We start from the raw sequence: 27,066 nt of genomic DNA on the forward strand, positions 1-27,066 counted from the left end.
TTGCATTTAATTCTCAGAATTTTCTTCTGAATTCCTTCCTCATGAGCAGAAATCTGGTGCTCCTGTCTACAATTAATTTGTTTAGATTCTTTTTTTTTTCTGAGCTAAAGAAACAACATTGTATTACACAAAGCTTTAATGTAGTTCTGGGTCCATCTCTGTTGCACTCTTTTTTTGCATCTTCTGTACTGGATTCTATATGTATTCCCTGTTTAAATGAGCATAACAGAAGTGCCAAAACCTGGAACTCACTATAGTATGCAGATTTTTCAGAAAGAAGATAAAAAAGGTACTTAATTAAATTAAAAGAATTCCATGGAGTTATGTAGGAAATGAAATCTAAATATTAAGACATCATCCAAGTTTCTTCAGGCGTAACTTTCTATAAAGTTATATTACCATATTAGACAAGATGCCGGTGGAAGATTTTCATATACAGCATGGATATGTATACAGGGAGGTTTTTGTCTATGCAATAGGCTTTTTTTTTTTTTTTTTTTAATCTACTCTTTTATCTACTCTTCCCAGTCTGTTGATCTGTGTCAACAGTTTATGGGCTGGTTTGGCCCAGTTCCATGACTAGCGGGGCAGAGGGAGTTAGCAAAATCCGCGCCTCCAGAAAAAGGGGAATAGGGGACCCCAAAATAGTTAAAAACAGCGGCAACAATCTGAGGAGAAACAAATTAATTTACTAAACATAGTATCCAAATGCAAGATAACACACCATAATACAATATAATTAGAATTGAAGCTAATAAATGAAATATAATTAGAGAGAATATCCAAAAGGTAGATAGGCCTCACCATAATACTGAGGTGAGATGCACAGTCCAGTTGAGCAACAGGGAGACAGGAGGAGAGTGGACAAAGAAGAGCCAACGAAGAAGAGCGCATCAGGTGACCTTGCCAGGAGTTATATCTCCTCTCTGATTACAAAGCCCCATGGGGAATGTAGTTCTCTTCTGGACAGGTAACCGGAACTTGAGCATTAACAGTTCAACTGCCAGTGCCCCACATGATGTTATGATGTGGAATACCGAAAACCAAAAATCACAAAACCATGACAACCTGTTACAATTTTGAAAAGATATACCTTGTTCAATGAAGTGTTATGTAGCAAAATTCTACATTAGTAACTGCAAATGAAGCTTTAAATGTTATGAGACAGAAGTAGTAAAGTCAACTAGAAAAAAAGTGTGTTTATTAATATTAAAATTAAAATTAAAATTAAAATTAATATAAAAGAAATGTTATATATAGCTATTGCATAAATAAGAAAATTAATTTTATTGAGTTATGTGGCAAGATTTTGACAGCAGGGAGCCGTAGGGGTGGATTCTTAAAAGAGTCCAGCAGTTACTCCACGTCAGATCAGAGTCACAGGAATAGGCCCAGTCCAGAGCTGCAGCTCTGTGGAAAGGAGTCTGTGGTGGGGCAGTAAGGCTGTGAGAGCTGCTGCCCAAGGGGTTTCTATGCTAGAACAGTCTGCTCCTGAGGTGTTGGTCCCATAGTATGGACCTATGTAGCAATTCTTGAAAGACTGCAGTCAGTGGAAAGCCCACACAGGATCAGTGTTGGAACAGCTAGATCGTGTGATTGGGATTCCACACTGGAATAAGGAAGAGGATGAGAAAGGAGTCACAGCAACAAAGTGTTGTGACTTCTGACTATAACATCCATTCCTGATTCTCCTCCACTGCTTGAGGGGAAGAGGTAAAAGAGTGTGGGTGAGGGGAGACTTTAGTGGCTTTAGTTTGCATTTGGTTTTCCTTTCTGTAGTCTGTAACAAAATGGCAGTAAATTATATCAATCTTCCCCAAGCTGAGTCTGTTTCACATGTTACAGTAATGGATGAGTGATTTTCCTGTCCTTATCTCAACTCATGAGCTTTTTCATCTAATATTCTCCCCCTGTCCTTCTGACAAGGGGGAGTGAGAGGATTGTGTAGTGGTGTTGTTGAGCTGCCTCTGGTTCTTAAGCCACTGCATGAATGGATCAGAACTTGAGATATTTTGTATCATTTATTAACTTATTTAAATTTCAGTACTGGTGAAACTAATGTATTCTCTCACGGAAGGAATATATTTGAATTATGTATTAGTGCCATTGAGTTTTGTACCTAACAGAAATCATAGAATGCAGCAGAAGTTTTTGGTGCTCCTTATTTTTTTCACCCTACACAATGCAATGGACAAGACTACTTGAAATTCATGAGTCTTTTGTTCATTTACTACCAGAAATAGAATACAAAAGGAATTCTCTGTGGTGTTCAGAAGAACGGAAGATTGACAAGATGCCAAATACAGTTAAACTAAAATCAAATTAACAACAACACACACAAAAAAAGTCTGAGTACTAGATGAGTACTAGTATGATTCAGCAAGCTTGTTGCCTTTGATGGTCCTGAAGACTTTCACTCCTATCGCTTGAGAGCTTACACACTATGAGCTGCTGCTAAAACTATTACATTAACTTCCTGTGAAAAAAAAGTGACAGCTGCATCTGATGCTGATCTACTGTTATGCTAAGAGACTTATGGTAAGAATCAAGCCATGTAAGTTTTCACACACATAATATTATGCTTCAGGGTACTAGGTCCTTGCTTATTTATATTAACATCTTATGAATCTTATGACTTGCACATGTGACAAAACCACAAAATTTGATAGTGTGAAACCAGCAGAAATTACAGAATGACGGAATCATTGAGCAGGCAGTCTAATTCAATCATATTTGGGAAAGCCAGAAAGAACAGTTTGGCCCCCATACGGAGAGCCTTCAAAGCAACTAATACACACTGTGCAGTCTCATTGCAGTGAGTTGTCAACAGTTTATGGGCTGGGTTGGCCTGGTTCTGTGACTAGTGAGGAGGAGGGATTTCATGAGTCTGCGCCTTCAGAAAAGGGAAATAGAGGATCCCAACATAATTAAAAATAGCAACAGTGATCTAAGGAGAACCAAACTAATTTACTAAACATGGTATCGGAATGCAAGATAACACATTATGATACAATATAATTAGAATTGAAGCTAATAAATCAAATTTAATGAGAGAGAGTCCAAAAGGTGGAAAGGCCTGACCACAAAGTCTCCTGGGGTATGTAGTTCTTCTTCTCTTCCAGACAGGTGCCCGGAACTGGAGCATCAACACCTTAAATCCCAGTGCACTACATGATGTTATGATGTGGAATACCAATAACAAAAAAATCGTAAAACCATTACATGAGTATAAGGCCATTAAACTGAAAGATCATGAACAAGCCTTTGTAAGAGATTATTCTTTTGCACCATTCTCTCAAAACTTGATAAGGAGCACTGATGGACATGTCCTGGGCAAGGGTTGAGAAATCCGTTGTCTGAAGGACACAAATTGACAAATCCAGGCAAGTCCTGGACAAAGTTGACAAAATCATTTGTCTGAAGATTTGCAAGCCTGGACAACTAAGGCAAATGAGAGAGAGATAAGCCACAGCTTAATGTCCGGGAAGCAGTCTTTTGTGTGGGCTTATCTCAAGAGAGATAGGCATCTCATGGTACTGCACATCACTCTACCCAAGTGTCCAGGAATACCATGTTGGCAGAAGAAGGAGGATAAAAAAGGGACCAACAACCATGAGAATAGGTGTCTGACATCACAGTCCTCATGACCTGATGCCTGTGGGCTGAAGGAGAAGAAGGCATCTCTGACATCAGAAACCTCAGGAGGTGATACCTGCAAGCTGATGGACTCTTCTGGGCCTGCTACCTGACACTTGCCGCTTCCTCCTGGGCTTACCCTGTCGCTGTACCTGCTTGCTGCCTAGCTCTGCTGCTGTGCTCTCCCTGTGCTTTTGCCTTGGACCATCAGAATGGCATGCAATAGCATGCTGCTGGATCTTTGTGGTGACTATCCCCATTCTACATAATTCTTGCTCCCTTCCTATCTTTTCTATCACCCTCTTTCCCTTTCCCATCACCCTAATTTGTAACAGTTGCCACCCTCCCCTTCCCCATCTTCCTGATTAAGGTTTGTAATAAACTGGTCAGATAAACATTTGAACTGTTGTTTCTTAATCTCACGTTGGGTATACATATATCAAAGAACCTCCTCTTCCTCTGATAAATTGGAGCGAGACAGTATGTCTCATACAATTGAACTGTTTTACTACAGTCAAAACAAAGCTGTATCCCACTTTTGGTTATTATTATTTTTTTAATGTTGTTCTTTAACAGTTTGGTGTTTGTAAGTCATCTTATAGATTTTAGTAAATTAAGATCAAAACCCTGATGTTCCACAATTCAAATTTCCAAATTTTCGTAAGTGATTTATTGAAGCAATTGTCATTGTAAAATACTATGAGTGCTGAAAGTGCTTTTTTCATTAATCACTGTAAGTGGTTCTGACATTTTTTAAGGGCCAATTTTACATGGAAATTATCCAAACCCCTTGGGTATAATAATTTGTTATTTAAAGCCTCTTAACGAACAGGGGTGGTACTCCTTCAATTTGTTTCAAGGAGAATTATATAGCTTTTGGTGGTGAAATGTAACCTAAAATAAATTTAAAAGGAATGTATTTATTGCATTTATATATTTTTAGCTGTATTAGTTATTAGTAAATACAATTACACTTTTTTTTGTTTTGTTTTGTTTTGTTTTTTCCCCATGCAGTAGTACAAATTTCATGGTACAAATGAAAAAAGAATCAGCTTTTAACTTTTAATATTTATTTTAGCAAGTGGTTAACCCAGAATGGATTTTTACAATTCTGAGATATTTCATGCCCTTGCGAAAGGAAGATAGGAAAAAGAAATAGGAAGTAGGAAAATAAATTTTTTCACACCTCCTTACCATCACAGTTTTACCTTGAAAATTTCAAAGACTCATGGATTAGGATTTTTTAATGTAACTTAATATCCGTCACTGAAAATAAATCTATGCATTACAATGTTATTCATTTCTAAGATTTTTTATTCCTGGAAATAAATGGTTCCAGTGCATGAATGGAATTTCCAGGCAGGAGGTGGACTGACTGTTTACATGGCCTAACAGTGAGGACAATGGAGAATGACTTTAAACTAAAAGGGGAAATTTATATTAGATTATAAGAAAATATATATCAGAAATTAATGAACAGGAACATGTTGTCAAGAGAAGCTGTGGATTCCCCATCCCTGGAAGTGTTCAAAGCCAGGTTGGATGGAGCCCTCAGAAGCTGATCTAGTCAGTGCCAACTGTGTCCATGACACGGGCATTGTAACTGGATGATCTTTTAGGTCCTTTCAAATCTAAACCATTCCTTATTTCTGTGAATTGTATTTGATATGAAAATTGTAATTTTTATTAATCACTAAGATTTCTTCATTTTTTTGACAAAGATTAAGTGCAACTACAGTGTAGTGTTTGCGTCATGAAGTACTGTTTCATGCACTGTTTCTGATACTTTGCCATCTTTCATAACACTTACTGGAGAATGCTACATTCACAAGCAGTTTTTCTTGTGTGTGGGAAAAAGTTATAGTATCTAGATAATATCCTGGCATGGAGTCATGACATGCTTGCAACATGCATCTTGATCTGGGAATTCAGAATAGTTTTTAGAGCCTCAGAATAGGTTTTACATACATGCAGTCTGTTAAAATCAGAAATAATTTTCAAAGCAAAATACTGTGGTTTGGTATTATTTGAAACATTCTGTACTTGTTTGCACAAAATTAAATGTAATAAGATTTTCTTTAAATTTTCTGTTCAGTGTTTTTATGTTTCATGAAAAAAAAAAAAAACTTAAACATCTTCTGTATTTTTTTTCTTTAGAATTTATACATGAGCTCTCTCCTAAGTATTTTTGCAGCATATTTTTGCAACAAGAATATCATTAAATTTAAAATAAAGAGAAAGAAAGAGAAGGAGAGAGAAAAAGGGAGATAAACATATTATTTATAGACCTGCTTCAAACATTATCTGGCTGCTACACAGTAGCTGGCAAATGAGAAACCACATACCTTTTTGCCAAAATATATATGCCATATGTTTGTTAAAGACAAACCATCTGCAATAGATGTCCTTTGGGTAGGCAATATCTTGTTTCCTGAATGACCATTTTTACTGATTTCAGAATAAAGAAGATTGTAGAAAGCAAATGATATGTTAAATTGAAGAGAGAACAGCTTTCCACATGCCTTACCTGAAGCAGGCAACAAAATCATGCGAACAAACAAACAAACAAACAAAAACACTTTTAAAATATAAATTCTCATAACAATTATTTCTAGTAAAGCTGTAAGCATTTTGGTAGTAATCATTCCTTGTCTTCTCTGGTGGAAAAATGTTCTCAGTGCCTTCACATCAATTACGAAGTAGCTATATACTACTGGACTAGGTTTTCTGTGGAGATACATTTAAAAGAGAATCTGAGTGGTGAGTAGTTTTTGTTTAGCTGACTCTTGAATTATTCCTAGTTGACTCCTGAAACAAATCTTTCTAGGTGATTTAAAATCTCATTCTAGGAAAGAAAAAAGAAAGAGAGCACTCTTTTTTTTTTTCCAACTTTTCCTTCCCTTTGCGTATGTTTTTCCCTGCCTGTTCATTCTTAGCCTTCTTAGAGTTGTTTTGGTATTTTTAAGGCAGTTTGCTGTAACAACTTGGTTTGCCAAAATAGAGACACCGAGTTGTAAAAAAAATTTTGTACTGGTGGTTCTGAGTTGAAGAAGTGTAAGATAAGAAAAGCATCAGATAGGAAGAGATCTAGAGGGTTAGGTTTGATGAATATACTGATAAAACCATACCATTCGGGTTCAGTTTCAGACTGGAGTTTCTTTATTCAAGAAGACACGCAAGCTTATTGTGTGAGATAATTAGCTAACTATTCTGAAAAAAAAAAAAAAAAAAAAAAAAAAAAAAATCAATCAGAAAATATAAATAAAAATGTTCCTTTAAAAGTTATCAGTTCAGTTCATGCGTTATCTCTATACATATAAAATCTTCCACACATAATGTATATTAATACATTAATAAAGGTCTTCCCATTTTCTACCTATCCACCTTTTATAATGTTTGAGAAAATTACAATGATTTCAAGATATTCTTCATTATTTTATAATGTTCCTTGAACAACAGTTTGATTAAGTGTATTATAGATACACAGATATTATATTATAGCTACATAGATAGATATAAAAAAGCCTGAAAAATGTTAAGCAACACCAGAATAAGGAATAAGTTGGTATACAGTGGGAGAAGCAATCTTGCTTAAGTCATGCAAGTTAGAAAATGCATCCAAGCTAATTACGTCTCTCAGCCATATATGTATGCATGTTGTCCTCAATTACATGGAACTGTTAAGACAAAACAAACAAGCAAACGAACAAAAAAAGCAGTTTAAAGCTTCATTCACCCTTTCTCAAAACTTGATAATGCAGATATTAATACATGTGTGATATTAATAAATAAGTGTGTAAGCACTCAGCTGCATTTTAGAAATTAATAAGGAAAACAATATTCCATGATTCTCAAACATGTTTTCTTCTTACTCACTCTGACAGGTATTTAACAGATCAATTAGGATTACTTAACATTTAATGGTCTCATTTTTGTAATTAATCAGTCAAGAGATTTCAGTGATCAAAAAATATTTGCTGTAATTTTCTGTGGGTGACTTGGAGAAAAACAATCATTAAAAAATAACAAAGACTAAAAAATGAAAAATTTTACTCATCTATTTTATATTGTTTTACAAATATTTATTTTTTGTTTTTCTTTGCAAATAATCCTTCTTAAATATTGATAGTTTCAATATTTTCACAAAAATCTACATGATCTTGGTGCTCAGTTTAACTTCCAAGTATGCATTAAAATCATGTTGCATTATATTATCATAATTTTATTAAGGTAAATAATGTTTCCTAAGTAACATTGATGATTCAGTGCTCATGTTCTAATAGTTACTGAAATTGTATTTTAATCCTTTCCACACTGATGGCAAATCATACATATGAATTAAAAGCACATATTTTTGAGTTCGAAAATGAGTTCGTTAAGATATTTCATGGTAATTTGATAATTTTTTTAAAAAATCATTTAAATAATTACTTTTCATTTCTTAAGATATTTCTGTTCTGTGATCAGTCTGGATATCTATTTAAAAGTTTTAATGTGAGTATAATTAAATTTCACATCTGTAATAATAACACTTGTTCATTGTAGAATCACATTAGGTTGCAAGATTAAAGACTGATATAGTGAGAGTAGATGTAGAACAGTTGTTTACATTTATTACTGAAGCATGTAATTGCTCCATTTTCCATTCTGTTCTGTAAGCGTCCATACTCTTTTACTGTTTTTGCCCCTTAATTTCTCTTTTCCAACGGATTGAGATTTTAGAAAAATAAAATAAAATAAAATAAAATAAAATAAAATAAAAAATTAGCACATTTATTTTTATATTAATCAATTTATTTTCAAACCTGAATGGAGTCAAATCCAGCTGGCAGCCTGCCATGGCGTTCTCAAAGTCCCATCTGATTTAATCTATTTATTTATGATCTGGATGATGGAATTTGAGTGTATCCTCAGTAAGTTTGCAGATGACACTAAGCTGGAGTAAGTGTTGATCTGCCTGATGAAGTCTCTACAGAGTGATCTGAATAGAATGGACGGATGGACACAAACCAACTAACTGTATGAGCTTCAAGACCAAGTGCAAATCCTGCACTTTGGTCACAACAACACAATGCAATGATACAGGCTTTGAGAAGAGCAGCTGGACAGTTGAGAAATGGAAAAGAATCTAGGGTGTTAGTCAGTAGAAAATCTGAATATGAAACATTAGTGTGCTCAAGTGGCTAAAAGGCCAGTGGTATCCTGGCTTGTGCACTTCCATCTTGTAAACAGCCCAACCAGAATGACCATGGAAGTGAACACTGCTCTGTACTCAGCACTGATGAAGCCACAACTCAAGCCCTGTGTTTGATTTTGGGTCTTGCTGCAAGAAAGACATTGAGGCCTATTCAAAGAATGACAACAAGCTGGAGAGAGTACTGGAATACAAGTCTTATGAGGAGCGTCTGAGAGAGCTAGGGTTGTTTAGTCTGGATAAGTGAAGGATCAGGGGAGACCTTCTGGCTCTCTACAGCTACCTGAAAAAAGATTGTAGTGAGGTGGGGATCTGTCTCTTCTTCCAGGTAGCTAGTGGTCAGATCATAGGTGATAGCTTCCAGTTGTTCCAGAAGAGTTTCAAGTTGTATATTAGGAAAAATTTATTCTCAGAAAGAATGGTCAAACAGTGAAACAGGCTGCCCAGAGAGGTGCTGGAGTCACCGTCCCCGGAGGTATTGAAGAAATGTACAGATGTGGCACTGGGGGACGGTTTAGTAGGCATGGTTCTGTTGAAATGGATAGTATTTTTTCTTGCTGCAAATTTTAAATGCACATCTTCCCGTTATCCAGAGCATACCATAGCATTCAAAATAGAACTATTCAGAGACGATTGAATAACTGGTACAATAAAATGTACTTTAATATCTGTGTCAAAACACAGATATGTTCCATGTAAAACTGAAGATATTTAGAGGTAGAATTAGTCTCCTTAAGTCTGACTTTGAAAAAGTTTTTATACTGATGATATTGCAAGCATTATTCAAATGTGTGGAAAACTCATTTTAAATTAGATTTTAAAAATGGATTGAATTTTGAAATAAGAACAGAGCGTATATGTATGCTTTATAAGTTAAAGTTAAATGCATTTTAAAAGTGAAATAAATGACTCTTTAGTGTCAGTACCTAAGTTTAAGGTATTTTCTGATTACACTATACATCATTGTCACTAAAAAGACAGGAAATTGTTTTCAAATATTCCAAGTGCAGATAGTAAGGTAAGGGTAAAAAAAAAAAAAAAAAAAAAAAACAAAGAAAACAGGATAACAGGATACATACCTTGGTATTATGCTGATAATGAGTTTTAAACAAGTACATTTTAATCTAACTGAAATAGAGAAACTGTAGAATAATACAAATTTTAATTACTTTTTTTTTTTTTTTTTAATACAGCTTCCTGAGAATTTGAGATAAATAGCTGGATATAAAATTCAAAATCTGTTTTAAGTTTTCTTATTTGTTTGCTTGTTTGTTTTGAAAGTTAGGACACATTATTTTAATTCAATTTATTTATAAATTAAATATATGCATTACCCATGTTTTAAAAAAAGATTCCTTCATTTCATATGGTCTCAAATCTGTGTAGTAAATCAGGTTCAGTGCAGAGCACTGTCTCCACAGTTATCAAGTAATTATCTGTTTTGAAGATTTTTGTCATATTCTTTCTTTCTTACATATGTTAGTAATTTCAAACAAAGTACATCCGTTGAAATGCTACCCAACCATACTAGCATAATATTAGAAACATTTTTGTATTGATTTTTAACATGCACACTTTATTTATTTATTTATTTATTTTCTGGATTTTATCAGATTTCCTTCTTTTCTGATGTGTCTGATTCATGGAAAAAATTCAGTTCCCCAAATAATATCATAATAAAAAAAAAAAAAAAAATTATGAAGTTTTATTTGCTCCAGTAGATGTCACGCTTCTATGTAGCATAAAATCATGATTCCTTGTTACCCACTGGCTGTTTATTCAAGCCCAGAGGGACATCATTCGGAGCACACAACACTCATGGGGACAATACTGGATCAATTTCTGTTGAATGCCTTCTGTAACAATCTGGATGATGAGGCAGAATCAGCTAGTTTGCAAATGACAAAAAAAACAACCAGAGGAGTTCTGGGAGCGCCTAGGCAACACCATTGTTCACAAATCCATGGGACCCAATGGGATTCATCCACGGGTGCTGAGGGAGCTGGCAGAGGTGATTGCTGAACTGCTCTCTATCATCTTGGAGAGGTCTTAGAGAATGGGGGAGGTGCCTGAAGACTGGAGGATAGCCAATGTCACTCAGGTCTTCAGAAAGGGCAAGAAGGAAGATCCAGGTAATTACAGGCCAGTCAGCCTCACCTCTGTCCCTGGAAAGGTGATGGAACAGCTTGTACTGGATGTCATCTCCAGACAACTGGAAGAAAAGGAGATTATCAGGAATAGTCAGCACGGGTTCACCAGGGGGAGGTCGTGCTTGACCAACCTGGTAGCCTTCTATGATGGTGTCTCTGGCTGGGTGGATGGGGGGAGAGCAGTGGATGTAGTCTACCTTGATTTCAGCAAGGCATTTGATACTGTCCCCCACGACATCCTTATAACAAAGCTGAGGAAGTGTGGGATAGATGAGTGGACAGTGAAGTGGACTGAGAACTGGCTGACTGGCAGAGTGCAGAGGGTCATTGTTGGTGGTGCAGAGTCCGGTTGGAGGCCTGTAACCAGCGGTGTTCTTCAGGGGTTGGTGCTGGGTCCGGTCTTGTTCAACATCTTCATCAATGACCTTGATGAAGGGATAGTGGCCACCCTCAGCAAGTTTGCTGATGATACAAAGTTGGGAGGATTGGCTGACACTCCTGAAGGCCATGCTGCCATTCAGCAAGACCTGGACAGGCTGGAGAGCTGGACAAAAAAAAACAACAGATGAGGTTTAACAAAAGCAAGTGTAGAGTCTTGCATCTGGGGAGGAATAATTGCATGTACCAGTACAGGTTGGGGGATGACCTGCTGGAGGGGAGCTCTGTGGAGAGGGACCTGGGTGTCCTGGTGGACGACAGGTTGGCCATGAGCCAGCAGTGTGCCCTTGTGGCCAAGAGGGCCAATGGCATACTGGGGTGCACTAAAAAGAGCGTGGCCAGCAGGTCGAGGGAGGTGATCCTCCCCCTCTACTACGTCCTGGTAAGGCCTCATCTGGAGCACTGCGTCCAGTTCTGGGCTCCCCAGTAGAAAAAAGACAGGTATCTCTTGGAAAGAGTCCAGCGGAGGGCCACGAAGATGGTGAAGGGCCTGGAGCATCTCCCCTATGAGGAAAGGCTGAGTGAACTAGGTCTGTTCACCCTTGAGAAAAGAAGACTGAGAGGGGACCTGATCCAGGTCTATAAATATCTAAGGTGTGGGGGGGCAGAATAGCGAGGCCGGACTCTTTTCAGCAGTGTGTGGAGACAGGATAAGGGGAAATGGCCGGGAACTGCAGCATAGGAAGTTCCACACAAATGTGTGCAGGAACTTCTTTACAGTGAGGGTGACAGAGCACTGGAACAGGCTGCCCAGGGAGGTTGTGGAGTCTCCTTCTCTGGAGATGTTCAAGACCAGCCTGGATGCCTACCTGTGTGACCTGGTGTAGGGAACCTGCTTTGGCAGGGGTGTTGGACTCCATGATCTCTGGAGGTCCCTTCCAACCCCTACAATTCTGTGATTCTGTGATTCTGAGTAACTGTTATGCCAGAGGGTCATGCTGCCATCCTGGCAAACTTTGAAAACGGCCAAAGAAATGGGCTGACATGAACCTCACGGGGACTGCCCAGAGGGAAAGAAGCTCTTCAGCAAAGACCTGGGGCTACTGGTGGACACAGTGTCCACAAAGAAGGTTAACAGTATCCTGGTCTGCATTAGGCAAATTACTGCGAGCTGTTCGAGGGAAGTGATCATCTCTCTCTACTCAGCACTGATGATGCTATACCTGGAATAGTGTGTCCACTTCATAGCTCCCATGTCCCACATGAGACATGGATATATTAGAGAAAGTTCAGTATAGGGCAAAACAAATATGATTAAGGAGTAGGAGTATCTCATATCATCAAAAAAAAAAGACAGAGAACTAGGATGCTTCCGCTTGGAGAATTCTCGGGGTGTATCTTAACAACGTTTCTGAAGACAGGATCTAAGGAGGATGAATTCAGGATCTTTTCAGTGATGTCCTGCAGTGGGTACAGGACAAACTGCAGTGGGTACAAACTGGAACACTGATCTCTACTAAACATCAGGAAGTACTTTTGTGCTGTGTGGCTGATGGAGCATGGGCACAGGTAACCCAGAATGGTTGTGGAGTCTCCTTCCTTGGAGATCTTCAAAAGCCATCTGGACATGCTCCTGGGCAATCTGGTCCAGATATTCCTGCTTCAGTAGGGAGATTGGATCAGATGATCCTTTCAGTCAAGCCATCCTGTTATTCTGTACTATGCATAGTGTTCAGCATTTCTGTCCTTACATCCACTTATTTTGAGGATCATTAGAAGCATCCACACCATCTTTTCCTCCTTATGAATCCTAAAAATGATTGAGTAAACATTTTATTTTTTTTTATTTACTTTTTAAAATCTTCAGATTGTAACTTATTATGAGGCAATGAGGTTATTTGAGCATTACTGCTATTATTCCTCCTGTTTTCCTATTATTATAAAATGTATTTTGTGCTTTCACTGTCCAAATTTGGAAGTCTTTTTCATCTAACTTCACATAAACTCTCTAATTCACATTTACTTTCACTTGGACTACAATTCCTGAATTGTTCTGTTTTTATTTTAATTTCAATATTGGACTTGGTCTTACGAACATATAAACATGAGGTTAATGTTTGCACTCTTAAGTAGTTCTGTTGCAGTCACTGAGAAAAACAATATGAATTTCTGTTATGTAACACGTTTAAACTGTTGTGAAAATGATCAAAATATGATTCTATTTGGCATAATCAAGCTTTTTGTGGCAAAAAGATTGCATTGGAGACTTTTCTGGCACGTGCTTTTATTTTCTGAGGCCTTCATTTGATTTGAAATGGTACATTTCTATCATACAATTTTTTATTTCCATTAGTTCAGTCTCTATGAAGCTGGCATATGGATTTAACTATGTTATTTCCTTTTCGTAATACTAAAATTTTTGTAATATTTAAAAATGATTTTTTTTAAATTTAAAAATAAAACAATAATTTAGCACGTATTTTTTTCACTAATAAATTTTTAAATTTCACTGCATGTAATAGTTTAAATTTACATTTATCCAGAAAGAAGAATCTTTTTATGAAAAAAACTCTTAAAGAACAGAAGTCACATTTAAGCATGACCTTGGTACTGGAATTAGCAACCTAAAAAATCATTTTATGTTATTTAGTCCTACAATTTTAAATAATTAATGGCAAATTTTCACAACTTACAGTTTTAGAGCACATATTTTAGAAATCAAGTCTGTGTATAACTGCATTTTTAGAATGCAGTCTCACTGTTACACAATTTGTCATAGTGTAGCATAACAAACAGTTCATTATAAAAGTAAAAATATGTATAATGAAAAAAAATTTACTTCCCTTTCTGAATCTTCTTTTTCTTTTCCTGAAAATGTAGACCTTGTTCCCAGTATTTATTTATCCACATTAAACTTGTGCATGATTTTTACTTCTGTAAGAGAACACTGAATGTTTGTAGGCTCTCCAAAGATTTACTGTCTCATGATCCTGTAAGCAACAGTATAAGTTTTGTGAAGAAAGCCTACAATTATGTCTCTCCAATCTGACCTCTGTATATTCTTGCTTCACATTCCAAAAGCGCTAATGTTTACTCATATGTTGATACCTATACGACTATAATGCTGGAAGTTTAGGTCGTTCAAAAAGAATATGATACAATATTTACAGATTTTTTAAAAAATCACATCATGTTATGAGCTCCTTTTCTGATTTGGAAAAAAGAAACTCATATAAACATATATTTACACTGTCAAGGGGTTAAATATACCACCAGTAATAGAACTTCAAATTACAGAGTGTCACCAGTATAAACAAGACATGATAATTGTAATTGTAATATTCATTAATTCAAGTACTGTGTGTTGAAAGTAGAGATGCTGTAAATGTTCTACAGATCTCTTTTTGGAGATTCACAAACAAGTATGTATCACCTATACTCATTTAATACACATTCTCACAATATTTGATCTCCTGATTAAGATTAAATTGCATGTAAGGCTATCCATTTTATCATTCAATATTTACTAAACCACTTTCACCTTAAGAAGAATCTAAAACCATATTAACTGACTCTTCATATTTCACAATTAAAAAGATATACTTATCTGTCCTTTATAGTTCATACAGCTAAGGTGAACATCAATATTTATTTTACTGAAAAGTAAACATACCAATGCTCTTGCAAGAATTTACCATAATAGTTCTTCAGTATCACTGAGTTATGAAGTGAATATTGAATCTCTCTGAACTACCCAGCTAACAATCAAATACCAATCAGTTGAGACTTGTTTTATTTTTATGTCATTGTAGAACAAAAACCTGCCTTTCTCACACACACCCAAAATAATTTTTGAGATACGTCATAGATTTTATTTGGTTTCAAAAATAACCCTTTGAAGTCAGTTGTGTATGAAGAAACTCATATCCTTTTACTTTATCACTAATAGTCTTTTTATAGACATCTTTAATATATTCATAACAGACAATAGAATTCATTGTTTCTCTCAACAGAGTATGTCTTCTGAAGTGGTATTTTAACTATTTTTCTTTACAAATTGTAAATGAGAAAAATTTTAATTCTGACAATTAAATGGAAGTGAGAGGGACAGTTACTGTTTCAGGCCCAGAGGGAACTCTCTAAGCTATAATTAAGAAAAGAACAAGCTTTTTCATGGTCTTTTAAATAAAAAACTGTAATTTTTATAGTTAAAAATCTGCAGCAAATCTTGTTTTCCAGGCAACACTTTGATAACATGTGATATAAATTTAAATACTGTCAACTGGCACATTTACTTTGGTACACTGAAGTGCATTTGTCACGAATAGGAAATTCAGTCAGTTACTTAATCAAAATATAAACAAGTATATCTACTATTTGACCGATTCTTCTCATTCCACAATTTGAGCTGAGATTTCAACAGATTTAATATAAAAGACTGACTAAAGAAACAGAGTACTCTTACTCAGATTTTAAGTATGTTAACAGTAAAAGGAAGACTAGGGAGAATGTGGCTCTCCTACTAAGTGAGGGGGTGTTCTGGTAATGGGGAATGCTGAGAAGGTGGAGATATTAAATGCCTTCTTTGCTTCTGTCTTCAGTGAAAAAATTCTCCCTCAGGAATCCCAGACTCTGGAGGTTAGTGAGAGGATCTGGGGAATGGAAGACTTCCCTTTAGTCAGGGAAGTCCAAGAGGCAGTCCAAGAGCACCTAGGCAACACCAATGTTCGCAAATCCTTGGGACCTAATGGGATTCATCCACGGGTGCTGAGGGAGCTGGCAGAGGTGATTGCTGAACTGCTCTCTATCATCTTGGAGAGGTCTTAGAGAATGGGGGAGGTGCCTGAAGACTGGAGGATAGCCAATGTCACTCAGGTCTTCAGAAAGGGCAAGAAGGAAGATCCAGGTAATTACAGGCCAGTCAGCCTCACCTCTGTCCCTGGAAAGGTGATGGAACAGCTTATGCTGGATGCCATCTCCAGACAACTGGAAGAAAGGAGATTATCAGGAGTAGTCAGCATGGGATCACCACGGGGAGGTCATGCTTGACCAACATGTTAGTCTTCTACGATGTTGTCACTGGCTGGATGGATGGGGGGAGAGCAGTGGATGTCGTCTACCTTGATTTCAGCAAAGCATTTGATACTATTTCCCACGACATCCTCACAACAAAGTTCAGGAAGTGTGGGATAGATGAGTGGAAATGAGGTGGATTGAGAACTGGCTGACTGGCAGAGCACAGAGGGTTGTCATTGGTGGTGCAGAGTCTGGTCGAGACCTGATTGGGGGATGACCTGCTGGAGTGGAGCTCTGAGGAGAGGGACCTGGGTGTCCTGGTGGACAACAGGTTGGCCATGAGCCAGCAGTGTGCCCTTGTGGCCAAAAAGGCCAATGGCATTCTAGGGTGCGTTAAAAAAAGCGTGTCCAGCAGGTCGAGGGAGGTGATCCTCCCCCTCTACTCTGCCCTGGTAAGGCCTCATCTGGAGTACTGTGTCCAGTTCTGGGACCCCAATACAAAAAAGACAAGGATCTCTTGGAAAGAGTCCAGCAGAGGGCCACAAAGATGGTGAAGGGCCTGGAGCACTCCCCTATGAAGAAAGGCTAAAGTGAACTAGGTCTATTTAGCCTTGAGAAAAGAAGATTGAGAGGGGATCTGATCCAGGTCTATAAATATCTAAGGTACGGGTACGGTACTTTTCAGCAGTGTGTGGAGACAGGACAAGGGGAAATGGCCAGAAACTGCAGCACAGGAAATTCCGCAAAAAATGTGTGCAAGAACTTCTTTATGGTGAGGGTGACAGAGCACTGGAACAGGCTGCCCAGGGAGGCTGTGGTGTCTCCTTCTGTGGAGATGTTCAAGACCCGCCTGGACACCTACTTGTACAACCTGGTGTAGGGAACCTGCTTTGGCAGGGGGGTTGGACTCCATGATATCTGAAGGTCCCTTCCAACCCCTATGATTCTATGATTCTGTGATTCCATGAACACATTCCTAATGCACCAGGAATGCACAGGTCTGTGCATGACTGGAATAAAATCTACTGGAAAAACTTTTAGCCTGTAGTTGTGGAGATTGTTTCATATTTTTCTTGCACAAGGATCAGTAACGCAAGTCTTCAGTGGTAAGCTATAGACACAAACAATGGCAGATTTAGAGACTTAGTTTGGACTTTGTTCACGGATCAATACTCTAACATAAAATGTTGCTGAATATTGTTAGCACAACATTTGGATAAGATAAGATTAATAATATTGTAACAACATAATTACACACACAAAATAATCTACGTGTGGTAAACAAGTAAACTAATAGTAAACAGTTGGGATGTTAAATCTGTGTTAAAAGGAGTTAAAAGTCTCTGCATAAACTGAAAATAAAGAAATACAGTATTTTTTTCTAATTAACCGCAAAACTCTATAAGCATGTTTTACAATTTCTATGTGAATTTTTTATTATGGAGGCAAAAATGGGCCATTTTACATTAATGCTTCTACTAAGCTGTTTTAATAATCTCTGTATGTTAAAAATATTCCATGCTTTATAATTTATTTCAGGGAAATTCTTGGTTGGATATAAGTTATAAAATCCTGTGTAGAAAGATCTGTGATTATCCAGTTCGTGTTTGTTCCTCTAGTTGTGTGTGGTTCATTCTCTTCCATCTCACAAGGTCAGCTACCTACATAAAAGCTGAGTACAATTAAATACAAAACTTTGTAACTCTAACTGAGGGATTTATTTAACATTTGCATTAGAAATGGAAGGGATACCATTACAATAAATTTGTGCAGTCAAAGTATCATGTAGTCAGAGCAAGAGATCCCCATGAAAAAGTTCTTTCACGCACACTATGCATAACTGATCAAGAGAGCCGTAATTTGAGTTCCTAATTACACTACTCTTCTGATGGATAAATTCGAAATAATGAGGTACTAAAACTTTTGCAGCAGGCAGACTAATGAAGATCTAAATTACAGTTTACAGGCTATGCCTACGTGTTAGGGGGAATCTTAAAATAAACACGTATATTATTATATATATATATAAACACGCCATTATTACCCTGCCATTTAGACACTTATGACACAGAAATGATAATCAAAATAAGCTCTGAAACCAGAGTTATTTTTATTGAATAGCAATTTGCTAATCAAAACTTTAATAATCACCTTATTAATAAAAATCTCTCAAAAGTTATAATTGTGCTGATATTTTTAAATGCTAACCTCTAAAATGGGAACAGAAAGAAGAAAAAAAAAAAAAAAAAAAGGGGGAAAGAGATTCTGGTTTAAGAAAGCCTTGAATACTTTCATTTCCTACACCTATTTACACTAGATAGAGAGATAGAGAGATAGATAGATAGATAGATAGATAGATAGATAGATAGATAGATAAACGTTTTTACTTTTTCACTGTTCCCTCAATAAATTTTATCTATTTTCCTTAAGCTTATATCCTCCTGTCTTGTTCAAAATACACACTTTTTTTTTTTTTTTTTTTTTTTTTTTTTCATTATTTGCATTATTCTATATGGTGCTTATTTTACTTTATAAAATTCTAATTATTGTTATAAGGTATACAAGGCATTTAACAACAGTCACTATAGCAAGATATTTCATTGAAAGGGTCAAAATCTAATTATTTTTACAATCATTTGATGTATTTGACAGTTTGCTTTCTTCTTCTTGTCTGATAGTGTAAGGTTCTTTCTTCAAGTTGAGTAAACAGAGACTCTGTGAGGAAATCCTTACTTGTGGTATAAAAATTCAATTTAGAGTCATTGTCCAAAATCACATCTTAGACCTTGGACTCATGAGTAATTTAATCAAAATTGAGTCAATTAGTCAAAATTGAGATCTTATTATTAGTGACAAATAATACTCTTTTCTGTAGACCAGGTGAAAATGCATAAACATAATCAGGTTTAAATCATCTGAAAGTAAAAGTAGTATTTATTTGAATTGAATAAATTAAGCAAGAAATGTATGACATTGCTGTATGTCTCTCATTAAACAATAAAAGAAAAAACAATGATTTATCTTTAAGGAGCAGAAAAATATTCAGAAAAAAAAAAAATCATTTTTATTTCAATGATTTTGTCTTTCCCTTGGCTTCTATGGCATTCCCTGGAGGGTTTTAGAGGACACTGAAGAACTATCTTCCAGGGTCTGTCACATTCCGAACTTATTAAAAAAGAAATATTCACATTGACCTTGATTTCCACAGGAAATAAAATAAAACTTTCAGTATCAAGTATATAAAACATAGGATTTGAGGAAAAAAGTTTTCTGTAAATGTTCTCCAGAGAAACTCTGAGGGCTTAATGATTCAGCTCTCATGAAACCTGATTTTATTTCAGCTGCACAAAATCTCACCTCACTGGCCCTGCAGCAAATACAGCACAGGCTAGTTTTCAAAGTCTTCTGATCCATAAAAAAATTTCCTGAATAACCTCTGTCTTAACAAAAGAAACCTAGAAACTTCTTTTCAGATTCAGGAAACAGAAAGGGAATGCTAATAAAAACTGAAAGCAATTTCCATTAACAGCAAGAAGAACATTCAGTGATGGCAGCAAAGAATACTAATAGAAATGCAAATCTGACAATGTTCAGAAATAGTATAAAATAGAAAAATTTGATTGGTCCAGTTTCTGCTGAAAATTTGAAGTTTTACTTCTGGTGTTTATTTAAATGCTGAGCTTCAGTTCCAGCAAGGAGTACCATAACGCATTTGTATGAGGACTTGACATACACATTTGAAAGTCACAGTCCCATGGTAAGTCTTGAAGATATGCTTTCTCTGAGGTACAATGACTTGTTTCTCTTCACAGACAAATCAGGATCATCAAGCAAGTGATAAATCTTTGTCCTAGGAGGTAAATAAATATTTAAATAAATTATTTTATTTATTTATTTAAATAAATAAATAAATAAATATTTTCAGTATTGAAACTGTATTGGATGATACAGAGGTTTAGTAACACATTTTCTAACTAGTGTTTTTTAATTTGCATTTAAAAAGCATATATCTTCTACAAACTGTGCATATACTGAAGCAAAAATTCTTGTAGGCTCCCAAAAACAAAGCTTATTCAATATTAGCAGATATGGTGGGGACAGTCTGACTCTTCTTACTGCTCTGCATGAATATGCTTGTTACTCCAATACAGTATGAGCTCCTGAGTTGCTAAGACTACAAACTAATGAGCTGATTATTTCAAAATTGTCTTATTTAGAAATTTATATTTTAGAGTTCTTCAGATGTACAGATTCCTAAAATAAGAGCTAAAAATTTCTACCAGGGGTGATTTGGGAAGGATAGGGTTACAATAATTTATTTTAATTAAGTATACAGGGAGACAACAGTTCAACAAATTTTCATCAAATCTAATGAAATATTAGCTTGTTAAGTCACATGCAGAATTATTCTTCACCAATGTTTATGCTTAGGGGTCTGAATATGAAGCTGAATACTATGTCTAACTATGCAACTGCTCTTAATTTTGTCTTGATAATTGTTGTCTGGTTTCACCTCAATGGGAAGGAATCTGCAGATAATCTCAGATATGGGAGCAATTATACTGAAAAGTGGTTAGGTGGTTAGTTCTTCTTAGTCTGATCTGGAATTCACGAGATCTGAATGGGGTCATGAGCAGGTCAGTAATTCAACATCTGCTCAGTTCTGCCTGAAATAGAAATCTCAGCCTTTCAGCTTAAAACCAGCGATAGACCAAAATCACCTGAAGTTCTTAAGGCATCCATTTATGTATATAAATTAGTTTTCTTCGCATATTTATGAGCTTTTTCAGTTTCAGTGTTTGTTTTGCTTTGTTTTGTTTTGTTTTTCTCTTAAGAAGCAAAATAGAAAACTATCAAAATGATTATTTATGGTAACATGTGGTCTGCATGGCTGAAAATGTCCAAGAAACCTAAGAAAGCACAGCAAAATGTTTTGTGCACTGATATTTTATATATGCAAGTACATCCATAACATTTTATCTACTATTCATCACCATAAAACAAACTGTTCAAAATGAGCAAACAAAGTGCTTCAAAAGCAATGTGTGTAGGTAAACATGTTTAAATACTAAATTCATGCCGTTCATTTTCTTTTAGTATGTCTCAACTGGAATGAAGGAATACATTTTTATTCTGCTGTGATCAGATAGGAGTGAGAGGCACCGTCATCTGGGCTCTTAGTTTACTGTACAGTCCATGTACAGAGCACTTTTCCCCCTTATCTCTGAGCTGTCACAATAACATCAGATAAAACCAAGTAAAATATAAAACTAGCTTTCCAGATGACTAACTGTATTTATTCTGTTCTATAAATAAGAAACTATATTATGCACTTTGGAAGTAAAGAAAAACAACTGACAACTCTTCTTTCCCTTATATATTTGACATATGAGCCTATAAGGGAAGTAATTTACTTCACAAAAATAACTTGTCTAGAATAAATTTTGTTATGTTTAGTCCATATTTATATACTTATTTGGACCATCTGTGAAATTCTGCTTAATTGACAAGGAAATAAACTTTTTGTTAATAATCCTAAATTGATTTAATGGACTATAATCTACTAGGCAAAATATGAAAATTGAAAAAGTAAAAAAAAGAAAAGAAGAAAAAGAAAAAAACAACCCATGCTATTATCTAGCTGTTGATATTAATTTCTTTTTTTATAACTTTTCAAAAAGATCAAAGCAATTTTATTCCAGGATACTGAGCATTTTGAGTACCTATTATGGCACTTCATCCTCTCATCCAAGTTTCTGCCTGCTTTAATTAACTGAAATCATTCAAGAATGCATTTTGTTAATTTTGATTAATCTCATAGGGCACTGATAATTGTTTGTAGGATGATAGTCACAGAATTGATTGACTAAAAAACAGAAAATGCACTGGAGTATATACTTGCTTCAGACAAATCAAGACCATTTTAAAAAGAAGACAACTAAATATTTTTCAGTATGTAATAAGAATGATGCATATGATTCATCACTTCTAGAGCAACGTTCTTTTTCATCCATAAATTTGCATTTTGTCTTTATATCTCTCATATATGTCATATGTATGGTATGTCCTTATGTCTATCGTGTGTGTCAATGCTAGTTTTGAATAAATTCCTTTGTTATAAATGGGCATACATTGTGTTTTCCCTAAATTGAGGATGTTAATTATTAAAGAAATGATTCTAAGAATTAAGGAATTTATAATGGCAGACAAATATTAATTTACAATATGCCATTTTAAGAAGTACTGTGCTTAATGTACATTTTTATGCTAACTTGTTAATCCTTAAATTAATATTATAGACTTTAATCTTTGACATAATTTAATAGTTTTTACTCATTTTTAGTATTAAGTAAACATTAATTTTCTTCTTTACATATTTCATTATTATTTGCACATCTAAATATTGTATTTATCTATATAAATATATTGCACATTTATTTCTTCTGTAATTATGCATGTAACTTTGTCTGAAAATCAAATTATGCTGGGATGTGAAGAATAACACAGACTTCTGCACGAAGAATGATCAAAATCACAAAGTTACAAAGATATGTCTACAGAGATAAACTTCATCACTGAGAACTGTATGGTGATACCTTTTTCTCCACATAAGACAGAGTCCTCATTAATAGCAAGTTGCTGTAGAGCAAAGCTGTTGAATTTAATCTTTTTATTGGATCATCAGATCATGCTGAGCCTGAGCCTAAATACTAACCTTGACATTATCAAATCACAGCTAGTCAGGAAATCACATTTTTCATTTTATAATAGATGACACACAAACACAGTTATGCTGGTACCCTCCTTACATTCACTGATAGCTACAGTCTGCTTAGCCACCACTGTTAGACTATGCTGAAGGCGAAAGTCTCCCTAAGTCCAATTTAAAGTTACATTTTGGTATTAACATGCATGCAAAGACAACTTTCTTTGCAGTTGATGGTGAAATTCATACAATCTCTCACCTTTAATAATAGCTGAGATTACCTCACTAAACTTCAGATCTATAAGGAACTGGACACTATTATGAGAAAAGCAAGAAGGTGTGAAGCTTTACTCAATAGAAGCAAAACATAACTACAAAGTATTTTTATTCAATTTGGTCTTTCCTCATAATAGATTTTAACATAATTTCAAGTATTTCATATTGTTTCAGCAAGCAGTATATTAAGCTTAGTGACAGAGCACTTAATGTGAGCTGAACAAGACTTTTACATAGTTCAAATTGATATGCAAAAATAGAAAAATAAATAGTGAATTTCTTCTTCTTTCAGTTTTAATTCTTAAATGATTGTTTCTTTACATTTTGAGTAAGTATCTTCTATCATAGTACAATGTGAATTTCTAGCTGAGGCATTTGGTGTAAAAAGTAGAATAGAAATGAAGTTTGATCAGATTCCAATTGCAGTTCTCAGTCACTCTATTTGTGAGACCAACAAGACAATTCATTCTCTGTATGTCGTGAATGTCACAGCTTGTCTCTGTGTGGTTTATGATTCTGTCATGCAGATCCTCAAGGGGCAAGATTGAAGGTGTAAACACACCTTAGGTACTTAACAATAACGATAAATTAATTTCAGTCGCTGATTAAAAGCAAATAATACAATGCTGAAAATGCCACTGGTATTTCTCTGGTGCTTTTATTTTTTATTTTAATTTTTATTTTCTACCAAATCTGCTATTCTGGCATTAGACATTAAGAATCACAGATGACATACTGAATAAAAGCAATAGATTTCAGCTTTTTTCATGCTGTGTGTATAATACTGTGTATAATACAGTAGCACAAGCTACTGTGTGGCTGCTATTGTATAGCCCTGGAAAGCAATGACATCTATTGATGTAGCACTGTCCTAACTGAACTGATCTGTTAAGCATACTCTGAGAAAGCTCATGTAGAGCATTATAAGAAGGATTAGTAAATATTACAAATGTTGTGGCTAGAGAAACTTTGATGGAGGTTTTCTTAGAAACATATGCAAAGGGACAAGTCACTCGTGTTCAGAGCCCTCAGAACATGAACTTTTACTGCTTTTCAGAAGACTTCTACTTGGTAGGAATAGATATTCTTACTTATTCATCTTTGAGCTCTATTCTATCTTAGAAATGAAAACTACAATCCTGAATTAGGCAGCTTTCTACATAGTTTCAAGACTGGAGAATTCTGTCTCAGTGCTATTTAGCCTGACCTTTCACAGCTGTAAGTAAAACATGTAATCTTACGTGATCCAGAGTACAGTGGTGAATTTGACAGTGAAGGGATAATGATAAAAACTCTTTCTTGTGATTTGCATGAGAAATTATGATTTATGTGGTTTATATAACTGTATGGTGAAGTTCATTATTACAAAGACATTTTCCACCACTATATAAAATCAGCTCCTATGTGTAACTCAAGAAAAATAATTTTTAATTATTTGCTTTTAATATAAAAGTAAGGCCATTAGTTACTTTCCATTAATCTTTACATTTTTAAAAACAAGTTCACCAGATTTTTTCACTCAGTCTCCCATTCCCAATATAAAGGAAAAAAATAGATATATTTAAATGTATTAAAATAGATATTATATATTATATATATAATTAATTGATTAATTATATTTATATATATATAAATATATTAAATAAATAGAAAAAACAAACAAACAAAACATTTTAAAATATTGAACACAATTCTTTGGAAAAAAGTAGATAACTTTTTCAGTAGCCTCTCTATGTCTGTAATTAAATCAGCCAGTCCTACTTCATATTACTGTTATTATTAATTCATCTTCATATAAATTATCATTTATCTTTTTGAACAATGTCCATTTCTATTCTAAAGCTTACAAAATTTTCTGTGAAATTTTCTTTCATTCCATTAATGTATGCTTGAAAATTAGTTTTACAGATCTTCACTGATAAGGAATTGAATATTAGGGTCATTTGTCTCAGACTCTGCAGCTGGTTTAAAAGAAAATGTGAATATGTTTTCAGCAGTTCCTGGAGGTTTGAACAGCTACTGACCTCTGGGTAAAATGAATAAAGAGCAGAGCTGAGAATAAAAGGAAACCTCAGGCCACCATTAAATCACACTAATAAGGCAGACATATTGTACAATGGTCAGTACAAGCCTTGTTTGTAGATAGGCCATAAAGAAAAAGCTTTTCATCAGCAAAGAAAGATCAAAGGTTAAAGTTTATTATTGTTTTCAAGTAATTTTTCAGTGACAAATTTCTGAAATATGAATGAGTTCTTACACTTCAGAAGAATATGTCAGAGTATCTTTACACAGCACTTGATGCTTTAGGATGCACTTACCAAAAAAAAAAAGAAAAAAAAAAAAAAGCTTTTTTTGAAGATTTTGGGAGGCAGGAAGCTCTGAAGGGAAGAGAATAGTAAGCTTTTTATCATAAAATAGTCAAAATAACAAAGATGTAGAATTTTTACATTTTATGGTACCTAATCCTCTAGAAAAATAAAACTGTAACTTAGCATATCGTAATTCAGTACTATGAAATATAAGTTAGAGCAAAATTATTCAATAAATTACTTTCACTTATAACAATCAGTAGGAATATGTAGAGTACCTTGAATATTATATATTCCATGTATTTCTTTATTTGGACCTGATTCTTCAATTTTATTATAGTTCTCATGTAAAGTTTGTTTTTCAGAGAACTTCAGGGCTTGGAATTTTGGAAAGGAAGGAAAGAAGAGGGAGGGAGGGAGGAATGAAGGCAAGAAGGCAAGGAAACAGGAAGGCAGGAAGGCAAGAAGGCAGGCAGGAAGGAAGGAAGTGCAAAGGGGAGAAATTTTGTCAACAGGAAGGCACACACTGTTTGATCAATAATACTGATATTTTCGGAGAAGATGCTAAACCTCATTATTCCCTTCTGCTTTTCTACATTTGTACTCATCTCCCTTTTATGTCTTCTGAATCAGAGATCTGATCCAAATCCCTGTTCTTTTATTCATCTGTGGAATTCCACATTTTTCAAGAAAATTGTCAGTTTAGGAAGAAACACTGGAAAATTAATTGAAATGTTCATATTCAAATATCTACTTTTTGTGAGCATGCAGCTCAATCAGTAATAATTTTCTTTGTTAAAATATATACGACAAACTTTGCTTTTAACAACTCCACATGATGCATCCTGTTATGGTCATGCCTGTACCTTGTTATAGATTGGCATGATGTTATGCTTAATTACATAGGTTTCTCAAAAAATAATGTCTGCTATTTATTTCCATGGAAACTACAACAGATAAAAAGAGCACAATAACAATATTTGCTAAAACAAATTTTCAGCTACAAAACACTATTTTTCAACACCATCATTTCCCATCAAAGTCATCACCATCAATTATGCTTTTTCATTGGCAATGAACACAATCCCACATACCACACTCATAAAAATCTGCACCAATGGAGGTGATCCAGTGTTGCTGTTATCACTATTGAAATGTACCACCCACTGCCTCACTGTGCTCACATCCATGCTGTTGTCTTCATCAATGTTCAGCATGTCTATTAATGTCAGTGGGTGAAATTTTCATTTACAAATCTTTGACTCAAAGGCACTTCCACATCAGATGCTACTTTGTCACACTGCCCTTGTGCTGCCATCTGTCACATGGCAGTTAATGAAGTATTGACAAGAAGGTTCATCCTGTACCATCACACAACCAACATCCATCTGTGACATAATG

The 27,066-nt window shown here is 35.1% G+C and overlaps 1 protein-coding gene across 6 annotated transcripts in view; it reads right to left on the reverse strand.

Moving 5' to 3' along the window:
* The window catches only part of LOC128071565 (uncharacterized), a 591,148-nt gene that overhangs the window by 550,767 nt on the left and 13,315 nt on the right, over positions 1-27,066 (reverse strand). For 3 of the 6 annotated variants that reach the window (XM_052664425.1, XM_052664424.1, XM_052664423.1), the window contains exon 1: positions 11,657-12,017. The exons of 1 other annotated variant lie outside the window; for it this stretch is intronic. In XM_052664425.1, coding sequence (XP_052520385.1) covers positions 11,657-11,917 — 261 coding nt within the window. In that variant the 5' untranslated portion in view covers positions 11,918-12,017. Of the gene's footprint in view, positions 1-10,987; positions 11,058-11,656; positions 12,018-16,682; positions 16,784-27,066 lie in introns of those variants that run through there. 2 more of the 6 variants (XR_008201891.1, XM_052664427.1) reach the window with 2 other exon arrangements.

This window comes from Tympanuchus pallidicinctus, unplaced genomic scaffold, assembly GCF_026119805.1.
Source record: "Tympanuchus pallidicinctus isolate F22 unplaced genomic scaffold, pur_lepc_1.0 scaffold6, whole genome shotgun sequence".
Lineage (NCBI taxonomy): Eukaryota > Metazoa > Chordata > Aves > Galliformes > Phasianidae > Tympanuchus > Tympanuchus pallidicinctus.